Genomic DNA, 12,656 nt, shown 5'->3' with positions numbered 1-12,656 from the left:
TTTCACTCAGTCAAAAGATAGTTGTAGTCTGCCCGGTGGTGATCTGACACCTTCTTCAGATTTTCAAGACAAATATCATGCTGCATTTATTCATTGTTTATCCATTTGCTGGCAGTGTCCTTTCATTTTGCTATAATTACACAGTTGTGCCTTAAATATATTGTTTAGACAAGATTTGAGACTAGTAGAAATGCTTTCATTATTTTAAACTATTTCAGGAGAAAGTCTAAATATTTGTTTGCAGGGCTTTATGGAGTAGTTTTAAATCTTATTCTCTGAAATTTTGTTTCAAATGTAGGTAAACATTTGGTAGCTGTTAGAAATAATATTTCATTTTTTATCTTCCACCTTCCTTGTATTCATTTGGTAACTGGATAGTAATTTAATACAAATAAGATTTTTGCCATGTTTTAGGGACAGCATTTTCTTATCATAAGGCTTTTTTTCTCTGGTGTTTCCTATGGTCAACATGAAACTCTGCCCTTTAAAATGGCCTTGAATCTTGAGTGTTCGCAAGCATACCGAGTGTTTCTGAAAGCTGTTGACAGCCCTCAGATTTTAATTAAGCCAGATATTTTTACAGTGATCAACAACTAATTAGATGGATGTGTCTGAATGGAAATTGTTTTATATGGGAAGCCCAGGATTTTAAGAACAGCATTTTGCATTCACATGCATACACCACTACAACATCACAGCTTGACGCTTGTACTCTTAGTGGTAACTGAGTCAGTGCCATGCTTTGTGGTTTCAGTGTAATATAAAACATGATGATGTTCTTGGGTGTGTAATCTAGCAAAGAAAGTTTATGGAGTCCTCATTAACAAAGTCTACTTCCTAGTTATTTAAAAGGTACTATTAAATATTTTTTTAAAAAAAGAAAATGTTTGGAAATCCAAGTTACGTTTTTTAACAAATACAAGCGTATAGAAATGTATGATTTATAAAACCTGTACCTATATATATTTGTACAGGGATATGTGCTACCTATGAACTGAGAACATTCCTAATGTACCATTTTAAGAGAAAATCACCTCTTTGAAATACTGCATATAGAACCTAGATTGAGGTCCCAATTTAGAAGTTAACTGGAATTTTTAAATTACTTTGTTGTTCACAAGGATTTTTTAAATATTGCCTTACGAAAAGATAGAAAACATAAAATCTTTTACTGCTAATCAAATAAAATATTGAAGTTCTTGTAACTGAGCAATAATTAAAATGTTCTCCACACATTTTTATCAGGTTCCTAACCAGCGTATGACTCAAAATAATGTTTTGATTGGTTGCAGTATACCTTTATCAAATAATGCTATTCTTGAGAACCATCTTTCTCCATCTTCTTCTTTCAATGCATAAGGTATCATTTTGAATTTCCTATCTCCTCCCATCTGGTTTTTTTTCCCCCCTCCTATTGGATTTCTATCTTTCAGCTGACTTATTTTCTTGTCTAAATGCTCCCTTTATTTTTTTTTCTCCATGTGTGATTTTTGTCAACACTATTTGTTATATTACTCACTTTAGTAAGTCAGACTAGCTATGTTACAGACCTGCAGCTCTCTACCTTTTTTTCCTCTCACAGAAGCATAGAAAACATGCAGCGCTTTTCAGGGAGGCTGATGAGCCCAAACAGGATGTCTAACCACTTCTCATAATGGCTTAGCTCCCATAATGAAAATTACACTATTGTCATTGGCTAGCTCTTCCAGTGTTAGCTGTCCCACTGCTTTTTCTATATCATGATACTTGTATTTTTACAGCTACTGACTCGTGCTTCTTATGTGATCCACTATAGCTGCCCATGCCTTTGTTAAAGATGCCTAACCTGCATTGGTACTTTACCGTGGTCTCTGCTGAACTGTTTTTTATGTCATGACATTGCTTTTACTCATTTATTTTATTCAGACTCATGTCTGAACCACTGTTCAGACCATTACACTCCGATTATTTAACATTCATCCGCATCCTCTCTTCATACTTTGCTCTCCTTTAGTACCAGACTTTAATTGATTCTCAGATCATGCATCAGCTTTCTTTTTTTCCAAGCTGTGTGTTTGTGAGTGCCAAAGCATACTCTTAAGGAGCACTGCAGAATGAGTGCAGCCCAATTTCATTCCCTGTTTTGTTTTTTACTCTATATTTATCATGGTGTAGTTCTGCTGGTCTGTACTATGTCTTACACCTGAGAAGAGATTCGTATCATATGAGCAAGATGTCAGTCAGCTTTTGTTGTAGATTTCTTCAAGCCCAGGTATGGAAAATCTTTTCTAAATAGCCATGCCTACCTTTTAATCAAATTTTTTCTTATTGAAGCCCAGGTAACTTTTAATTTTTTTCCTACAGTGTAAAGATACATGTCTTTTCCAAAATCAGGGTGTAAATATAAGCAGACTTTGTCTTCCTAGCTCCAAGCTTTTGGGTCAAACAGCTCTGAATACTTCATAATTCTAGAAAAGTTACTGTTTCTGCTCCCATTCTCATGGCAAATTGCACATTCTGTTCTTGTGGAACAGGTCAAGCAATTTCTGTTTCTCTTTCCATTTTTTCATAACTGAAGGGGACCTTTTTCTGATGCTGATTTCTCTCATGTTCTAGACATCTGTAAAGGGTGCTTAGATTATTCTTCAGTGTTCTTTGGAGTACAAACAATGGTATGTCTTGCTCTTTTAAGAGGATGTAAATCTTTAATGAGAAACTTCATGCTTTATGGAGACCTAGGCTTTTTTCTGTATTCTTTTGTCAGTCTGACAGATATTAACTGTCTGATTTGTTCTTTCAGTATCAGAAACTCACCTGACTTATGTCTGTGTTCAGCTTTATTGGTTCCTTACCACAAATTCAGTTTAGACAAGAAGTTCACAAACTTTTCTTTCAGTGGCTATGCCAGCTCACCTACTCTCCATCCTCTAATTACTGCCACATGCTCCTTTCTGTCTCCCCTTCTAGGCACACATAAAAGGAATCTGTGCTTCAGTCTTTTATCATGTAAAAATACCCCATCTGTAGGTGGGCCAGGTATCTTAACTTGGCTGTAGCACTTTTTTTCAGTGATGATTGACTTAGACCTGCTTTTCTTACTACATGCCTACCAGTAGAAATGGCCTTAATTTAACATTAGTTTAGGGCTTAAAATCCTTTCAAAATCATAAGCCTATGCATTTCTACCTGGTTTTGAATGTGTCATATCAGTTGTCAAGCCGTTAGTGAGTAATGTGACTACATTCATGTTTTTCCAAGCAGGTCTTATGTAAGTATTCTTATTCTTTGTTTTCACTTTGCAGTTCAGGGTTGAATATTTCTAAATTGTGGTCCCATTAGGAATTAGAATGACATTTACATTTTGTCTTAAAATACATGCATACAAAAAATCTGAGACACTTAGGAAATCAGTCTTTTCAGATGGATCTTGTCATAGGTTTCTATTACCTAAGGTGCAGATTTTACAAATATGCAGAGACTATACTGGATATTTTACTGACACAGGGTTGCCCTCAAAGTTGTCTATTTCAAACTGCTGAAATATTGATTATTTGCTTCAAATAATGGATTCTTTATTCAAATAATGGATTCTGTACATGAAATCAAAGCCTGGCTGAAAAATTGTCTAGAAGCTGTAAGAATGCCATATGATATTTTTCTTAATCCAGAGAAGTATTCTTATACTCACTTAGATAGTGCTCTGTTATATATGTGTCATGTTTTTCATTTGGAATGGAGGCTAAACTTTGGAAAAAGAGAAGTACTTAAAGTTAGGTTTTGGTGTTTTTATTGGGGCATTTAGCATAAATTTCAAGCCATTCAGTAACAATGTTTTTTTAAATTTAAGGAAATTTACAGTGCAAGTAAAGATTTAAGAGCTATACATAAGGTATCTATTCTTGAAATTGTGGTGGTTGTTGTTACCTGTGTTTCAAGTTTAAAGTTCCATAGACATGTGTTCAAAGAAATTTTTTTGTAGATCATATTTGTTGCTGAGACATTTCATATTTATCAGTTTATTACTCACAGCTGTTTTTAAATTATATTTAAGTAGTAGAAATCTCAGAAAAGGAAATGACTTATTTGCAAATTATTGTTTGACCTTCCTTAATTCAGAAGTCTGGTGGGTTATAAACCACCAAGGGACTGTCTCATCCTATTTCTGAGATGACATCCCTCCATAACATAATTTCATTTGTAATGTCAAAAAACTATTATGAATTAAAGATTTGATCTTAATCCAGCACAAATGACAAAATTTAGATAGCTGCATTCATCACAGTATTGAGATGGTGGCATTCTGTTTCCTCTGAGAACAGGTTGAACCAGCAGACGTAGTTCTAAACCTCCAAGCCTTAGCTTTATTGTACCTTGTTCAAAACCATTTTTCATTATTATTAAGTAGAATAAAAAGAGCAAAACCTTTTTTCTGTTATAGTATGCTTCTAAGGCAAATGCAACAGTACTCATTAGCATAACAGGTGTTTAGGGTTTTTAAAATTTATTTGTATGCTACTTCTTCTAATAATGTGTAGAATTTAGGTAGTGTTCTTTCATGGAACTGATGATCAGAGGCAGACTTGTTTCCCAGTGATGCCTAAATGCTAAGAATTAATTGTTCATCATAAAATTAATGGTGCTTCCTTTCAACTGTTAGATTATTAGCTGGTTTTTGTTTCCAAGATCTTTGAAGACAGTATGCTATGAACAATTTGAGATCATAGGACTATTTTTTCTTTTAACAGGTTTAATGCTATCATCACTAGTAAATTATGCTCTAAAATGTTATAACTTCTTCGTGCCCATTTCAGTGAGAGTTTACATTAATATTTTGCTTCCTTGTTCTTTAAGAACCCTGTGCCTTCTGTGGACTGCTAAATAATCTGTATTACCACAAAACATAGTGATTCTTGTCAAAAGGATCCAAGTTCTAAATAACTTACTCTGCTTTGAATAATTATAACTGAAAAAGGAGGAAGGAATGTTGTCTATATTTAAACTTGCCAACATATGTTCAACTCTGTCCTGTATTTTGGGGAGTCATCAGGACTGAGCTCTGTACTTCCATGACTGCACAAGTCTGATTAATTAACTTTTTTTTGTACTAGTTTCAGTTCCCGATTTTCGCGGTGAAGTTGCAATTTAAACCTTTTATGTTGCCTATGATCTGTTATGTTTAACGGAGTGAGAACATTTTCTATAGCTGAATGATTTGGCGAGAAGGTCATGTTATGTCTGTGAGTGCACTCTGCAACTGTTGTCACCTATGCCACTTGCCAACTTTTACCTGAAGATGCATAAAATATGCTGTTTGCTTTTACTGTTGTGCTGTGTTCTTTGAAGATGAGTTAGTGATGTAAAAGGTGCAACAAACATCCACTGCTATATAATTTTGTCTCAGTGCAAGTTAATCTTAGAGTTTGAGCACTGTGTGGATATTTCAATATATAGCTTCAGAAAATAGCTACCAGTAAGTAATCCTCTTTCACTGATGTGCCACAAGTGCTCAGCAAATTCCTACTAGCCTCTTTTAGTTATCTTTCTCATACATTCATACGTATTTTATTGCCATTTCTTCTTCCCATCCTTGTTTTTTTTCTCCTTAAAGAAAACATTTTTGAGCTAGTGTGAAGAGCAAAATGAACTTTTCCACCATAATTTCAGTCTGGGACTATGGCTAGTTCTGACTTTAGTCTTTTTGTCTCCATTCGGTTCACCTATTGTCTTGGTTCTGTCTTGCATTGTTTTATTTGTCTTAGTACTCCAGCTGTGTTAAACCCAGTACTTATGTCTAATTTTTAAAAGACTGCCTGTATATTGCTTATCTCTCCAGCTGGCCTTGATCTAGTTGAATATGCCATCTATTTCCAGGGCATTTCTTTCTGCCTCTCAGATTTCCAAACGGGATTCCATCCACTCAGCTGAAAAATGTTATTTCTTATTACAATGAGAATCCATCTGATAAACGGAAAGGAGAGAGACATTAAAAAATCTTTTTCTAGAGTTCTTTGCTGTTGCATTTGGCATTGTGGAAAGATGAGTTTATATTTTAGAGACAATAAATTGTGCACGCTTGGTTTACTTTAATTTCAATGTATGTTGCATTATCAAATCAATCTCTGTTGGAAAGCATGCTGAGGCTACTATAGTCATTGTAGGTTTTAACCTAATATATTCCACTGCTTACTTTTCCTGGAAATGTTAGAGTTTGTACAGAGAAATTTTTCTTATGCTGCTAAAGTTTTATTATTTCTACTCAGTACCTTTGAAACCTTTCTGTAAAAGCCTCAAGTCAGTGCTATATATCACGAATGCTCTTACACTTTCAAAGCTATCAATTTGCACATCACTGATGATGGTGTTTAACAAGTGCAGTTTGCAGAATTTGTGTTAGACAAGAGGGTAAAAACCAGTTTAACCTAGCTCTCAGCTAGTTGGGAAGGAGATGTTTTTATCCATGAAGTAACTGTTGCAAAAGAAATATTTAGAAAAATATAACCCTACAGTGATACCTTCATAGTCATTTTACAGCATACAAACACACAAGAAACATTTATCCCTATTCCTACTTTTTCTGCATGGCCTTGACTTGTAGACAGAGTAATTCAGCAAATATATGGACTTGAGCTAGCCAGATTTTTTTTTTAACTTTGTCGTTTTCATAAGGCAGGTGTCAAATTCCTGTTTTTCCTGAAGAACACAGTTCCAAACTGCACAGAAAATAAGAAGCTCAAAGAATATTATTTTATTGTTGTGCTTGGAAGCCTATCAACTTCTATAGTACTGCTCTCACATCTTCCTGTTAAAAATCACGATTTCTGTTATCATAACAATGACTTAGGTAGAAGAAGGACTTCTGGAAAGGACTGTTTTCTTCTTTTTCACCGGGCTTTTAGCATTGTTGGCCTGTCTTCAGATTCACTAGTGAAAGCAGAACTATTGAATATGCCACGGCTGGAATTTGTGTTCCATGTTACAGAAGCACCTGTAGTTGACTTCCACAAACCATGTGGAAGCTGATTAACAGTCAATTCCAAGTGAATAAAAACAAAACAGAGGATAATAGCTGGAATAGTAAATAGATGGCTTCAGAACTGGAAATTCTAACCCTTTTAGAGACCATTATATAAGGTCAGTAAATGCCTGTTGTCTAGGAAGTTAAAAGGACCTCCATCCCCTTACTGATGCAAGCTTTGGTCGTTGAGAACTCCAGAAGGAGGTTGTAGATACTCTACAGCCTCATTCCAAGCTCTACTGAAATAGGCTTCATGGCTTCTGGTAGTGTCAGGCTGTAACCTCAGTTCTTCCTGACAGGAGGGTTGCTGTATGAAACACCTCTTTGTTTTGCTAGGAATGCTTAATGCACGGTGCACCTTTTGTAAGCAGTGTGAAATAAAATTTAGAGTAGAATCCATTGATGCTTCTAGCTGGAGAAATTCAGCTGCTTCTGTTTAATTTTATGCCTTAATTACATTCTCTGCTCTAAAATTACTATTTATATACATCATTTTCATACCTTGTTACATCAATAGCTAGAAAATAAATCACTACAGGTAAAAATGAAAAGCAAGATGAAAGATTAGGTTCTTCTTGATTAATAAGTATATTAATGTAAATCTCTAACCATATTATTTTCCACTTTATCAAGGTAAAATTCCCTAAAATACTTGAGGCTTTATGTTGATGTAGCCCATACTGGGGAACTGGAAAGAAAATAGTATTTTTCTACTCCTGTTTTTATATGTTCTCTTAAAATGGCAACTCTCAAGTTTCCTAAAGTTCTTCTGGAAGAGATAAATTACTGCATGACAATTACCAGCATATACTTCAGTTCTAGTTTTACAAATTCAGTCCTGCCTTTTACACCTTTTAGAGAAACCTATACAAAGACTATAGAACAGTCCCTCAGAGAGTCAACTGCTCAGAAAGTGCGAGTTTGTAGTATTACAGCACTTTGCTTGGACTGCAAATGAAAATGCAAATGGAAAGGTCACAGTAACACCAAATTCTAGTTCATATACAGAAGTAACATAACATCATTTGAGAAGCCTGAATCTTTAGCTTTTTGTCTGGCACTTGGCCAGGATTAAGCAAGGTTTGTGTATCCACTGCTTAAAAGACAGTAGAAATGCTGGTCTGTAAAGCACTTTGCAAGTATATACTGCTTCATAGTTTATAATTTCTTGTTATCCTTTTGGATAACAACCACCACCATGAAAAAAAAAAAAAAAAAAACAAACAAAACCCCCCCCCAAACACCAACACAAAAAACCCCAACTCCAAAACAATATTCCAGGCCTATGAAGTTTTGCTACTTGGCCATGCCTGGAAAGCACACAGTCAGTAGGGGTGAGGATAGCTGCAAGACTTCCAAAGTCAGCCCTAGCACCGTCTCATATATACACTTAATCCCATGGTCATAAGAAAAGGCTTTGACTTTCCTCACAGCAAGTGAGGGCAAAGGTTCAAGTCTGAAAGGATTGTATATTCAAGAAAGTAACCCTGCTGACTAAAGTCTTGTCTGTCATTTACACTTGCACCCTGTGTTTCCTACAGCAGGAAAAGATCAGAGCAACAAGAGTGTGTGCAAACCAGAAAATAATGGAGGAAAAGGGTACAGGGCAAAAAGAAGACAAAATATAGAGGCAGAAAAATAAGGACACAAGGAAACGCAGGGCATGGGAGCAGCACCCTAGTTACGGAGGGTTGGGAACTAGTTTAAGTAAATCAGAAATGCCTGTTTCACTACCATGTCAGCAAGGCACACAGCCTTCTGGAGAGCTTGTGTAAAAAGTGAAAGAATGAAAATTGTGGTTTAGATATCTGTGAAAAATAACAATGAATTCTCACTTTAGCTGTTACACAAGCTGTCTCTCCCTCTTGACAGAAGAAAAAGTTCAATCAGAAAGTCAGACAATAGTATTTGATAACACAGGCTACTATGTTTTAGATTATAACCTTATAATAACTGAATGTCCTCAGCTAGACTGTTCACCCATGTGACCACTATACTTCAGCAGATTGTCTGATTATCAAGATTCATGATTTGCACCAAAGTCCCATGATGGACCTTGTTTCCTGAAATGCAGCAAGTAAGAGCCATTAAGAGATACTCTTGCTGCTTAAACACCCCTTTGACAGGAAAAACTGTGTGCAGGTAGATTAGAGCATGATCATTACCACCACCCTTAATTACAATACATAGAGCTTTATTTTTAGTATCTCAGGAATTAGAAATATTTCTAATTTTGTATTACTCTTGCAGTTCTTGAAATCTTTGAAAAGGATGGTAACAATGAATTGTGCATAGGACGCAAATCACTGCAGGAGGTAGGCAGTAAAAAAAAAAAAAGTAGGGATGGAGAGTTTTGAAATTAGGATTTCCAACTCTACCTTCTTGTATTCTGAGTGTGCACAATTGGAGTGCTTTACATACCAAGGAAGAAATTTTTGACGATGAGGGTGGTGAAACATTGGAACAGGTTTCCCAGAGAGGTTTTAGATGCTCCATCCCTGGAAACATTCAAGGTCAGGCTGGACAGAGCTCTGAGCAACCTGATCTAGTTGAAGATGTTCCTGATCATTGCAGGGGAGCTGGACTAGATGGCCTTTAAAAGTCTCTTCCAACTCAAACCATTTTATAATTCCATTCTGTGATCCTGTATGGCAACGATGAGAGTATGATTCAATCCACACACATTTATGTCCTAGCCTGCTTAGTGATCCCCACAAAGGCCTGGATTTGCTTCCCTTCTTTGTATTACTTATTTTCCTGGATTTGAAACAAAATAAAAACTGTCTCTCTACTAGTGCTTTTGCAGCTGTACTAAATTAACAATGTCAGCAGAAAAACCCAACCCCAGATTCTTGCTGGGTTCCTGTTGCACGGTTTTGCAGTAGTCGGCTGGACGCGATGGAGAGGCCAGCCTGCAGCCACACCTCGTCTGGGCCAAGGCGGGCGCTACCGCGAGACCGGCCTAGGACAGTCTCTGCGAAGTGGCAGGACCTCAGCAACACCAAACCCGAGCTACTTTTACAACACGGAGAGCGCAGCACAGTCAGGTTCTGATCTCAGTGTTTCTTGGAACGTAGTGCAGTAAAAGAGCAAAAAAATCAACAGTACATGCAATCTGCCACCACCTCATCTTGCCTCTTAGCAGTTTGCTTGTTTGCAGGGGAAGAAGAAAGTGTACTAAACTTTTTCTCATTTTTTTTCCCCTCTCCCACCCCCACTTCTTTTCTCACAGCACACTACAAGTGAAAGTCTCGGAGCCGCAGAATTCAATAGACATGAACACAGAAAATGAACATTTGAAGTCCATAAAGATGTGCCTTAATCAGCCCACTGAGTGGAATCTGAGTTTTTCAGCAGCATCTCTCGCCAGCTGTAAAGTTTTTAACCAAAATCTCAAAACTGATGAGAACAAATAGATTGCAGCTGTTCTTGCACTATTATTTTGTACATTGTTCCTGATTTTTTTTTTTCTGCTGAATAATAAGCACTTATTACATTGATCTTGAAATGATCTTGTGTGATTTGGCTTTATATTACTACTAGCATTATTCATTTTGATGTACTTTTTCTTTTTTTAAATATGAAGTTTCACATCTGACCACCATGAAATTCTTGCAGTACAAATTTATATCAGAATCAGATGTTCCCCTTCAATAGTATTGTGATTTTTCTATGTTCTTTAAGTTTAATTATTATTTCCCAATTTTATTTTTGTGCACGAAAGTTAATATATTCTGTAATTTGTGGCATAGGTCACCATGTAAAGATTTATGGTAATAACAATTCAAACAAATCTGTAACAGGTGGAGACCGACTACCTCGAAGCAGAGCAGTAAAAAGGTAAATTATCTGAGGATATCTCCTTTGCAAATGGATTGAAATGTACTGAACAAGCAGATTGTTTCTGCAGTAAGCTTTCATCTTCATTTATCTTGAGAACTTCTGTGTGACAGTGTTTAATGACTGTAATATCTAAAAGAAAGGCCAAGGCTGCAGGAGAAGCTCTTGAAAGATTGTCATTCAACAAATCTGTATCTGCACTTTTTGAGGTTTCTGCTTAATGGTCTTTCTTCCCCTTTTGTTTTTATGAATTTATGCCTGCCACCAATTAAAATGGATGTAAATGCTCTTCCTATTTCATTTTTTTTCTGGTGTACTTTAGAAATTCAATGTAAATTCAATCAAAATTTTAAGCTCTACTCAAAGAAGTAGTAAATGGTTATAGCTGACTAAATTGTAGACATTCCATGCTTAGATCAGCCTTAGGTTAATGTACTTCATTCATCAAAACTTTATTAATAGAGCTATTACAAAAGTGTTAGAATAAAACCATATGATATATTTCTCTTTTCTGGAGTCATACATTCAATAGCTAGAGTAGAGGCTGCTTAATTCAACTTCTAGGTTCTGTCCTTTACTTGCCAAGGACTAATTTTCCAGGAGGAAGTTTCCTTGGACAGACACTGTATTTTATAAAACACAGGTTTTAAGGATTCACTTAAAATTATCATCTTACTTAAAAATGGAGATGCAGTTCTTCTGTGAAGAAGTTTGTTGGTTTACTGTTACAATCCAGTAACTGAAATGAGATTGTTGTGAATTCCGGTAAGTTGCACAAGATCCCACAAGAATATCGAGTCACTGAAGTGTCAGACAGTGCAGAACAAGTGAACATTCATCATCACACCACACTGTCTAGAGAGTCTTTATAGAGCTCAACTATTTAATGCACTTGGATTCTGTGGGGCAAGAAAGCCAAAAAGAGAATTAAACTTCCTGCGGAAGAGGCACTGAAGTGACCTTCAGGGGGGCCTCACCAAAGCACAAAGAACAGTAAGGGGTCAGGGCTGTCCAAAGAGGAACATAAAACCAGTCACAGGCAGTAGAACTAATGCAGCCGGTATCTTGTTTGTGCACCTGGAGGAGATGCCATGTGAACTTTCTCATTTGAAAGACCAGGTCAAAAACAGAACCTTTCTGTTCCAGACATGTCACCTCCAAGCAGCTGTCTGTTTTCATCAACTTTAATAATTATGATCCCTTCCTTTGTGGCACAGTGAGTTTCAGATGGGAGTCAGATACAGGCCCAACCCAAGCTCACTACCCAATTCTAAGTCAGACAATAAACTACAAAATTAGAAAATGTTCTTGGTGCAACACTCACCCGTTGTCTTGAGATAGCAACCAGCAAAAGGAGACTAATCAAGAGAAAGTCTTTTAGTGTGTAGTCTGAAGAGACTGGTTAGACAAGCAAACAATCACAAAACTGGTTTTAAGAAACAAAAATTAGTGTAGAAATAAACATGGGATCATTTTAAGTTTGACAACAAATCACCACTACTATTTTATCATCATTTGATATTGAATCAAGTCTAGGTCTAGTGTGGCTCATGTTTGACACCCTGTTGTGTTTAGCCAGCAAAAAGAGAGAGGATGCACAATAATTGGTTCAGAGCAACAAAGAGGCAATTTTTAAGTCAATTAGAATATTTTAGGGATTAACATTTTATTCCTTAATTAAGCAGCCAACAAGTTAGGTACATTCAACCCACAGAAATAAAGTAAAAAAATCAGCAACATTTTTAAAGCTACAAGGATTAATGCACACTAAGTCAGGTTTTTTCACTGCAGGCAGTAAGATACTTCCAGACTTGTCTCCTTA

The 12,656-nt window shown here is 36.2% G+C and overlaps 1 protein-coding gene across 4 annotated transcripts in view; it reads left to right on the top strand.

Annotated features, from left to right (window-relative positions):
* LCORL (ligand dependent nuclear receptor corepressor like) overlaps window positions 1–11,248 on the top strand; it is an 83,093-nt gene extending 71,845 nt beyond the window's left edge. The window contains exons 8-9 of one of the 4 annotated variants that reach the window (XM_074904572.1): window positions 3,416–3,431; window positions 10,227–11,248. In XM_074904572.1, coding sequence (XP_074760673.1) covers window positions 3,416–3,431; window positions 10,227–10,410 — 200 coding nt within the window. In that variant the 3' untranslated portion in view covers window positions 10,411–11,248. The remainder of the gene's footprint in view (window positions 1–3,415; window positions 3,432–10,226) is intronic. The other 3 variants (XM_074904571.1, XM_074904569.1, XM_074904568.1) reach the window with 3 other exon arrangements.
* The last annotated feature ends 1,408 nt before the right edge of the window (window positions 11,249–12,656 follow it).

This window comes from Athene noctua, chromosome 4 (genome assembly GCF_965140245.1).
Source record: "Athene noctua chromosome 4, bAthNoc1.hap1.1, whole genome shotgun sequence".
In the NCBI taxonomy this organism is placed as follows: domain Eukaryota; kingdom Metazoa; phylum Chordata; class Aves; order Strigiformes; family Strigidae; genus Athene; species Athene noctua.
The sequence above is the reverse complement of the archived record's forward strand: the minus strand, read 5'-3'. Positions and strand labels throughout refer to the sequence as shown.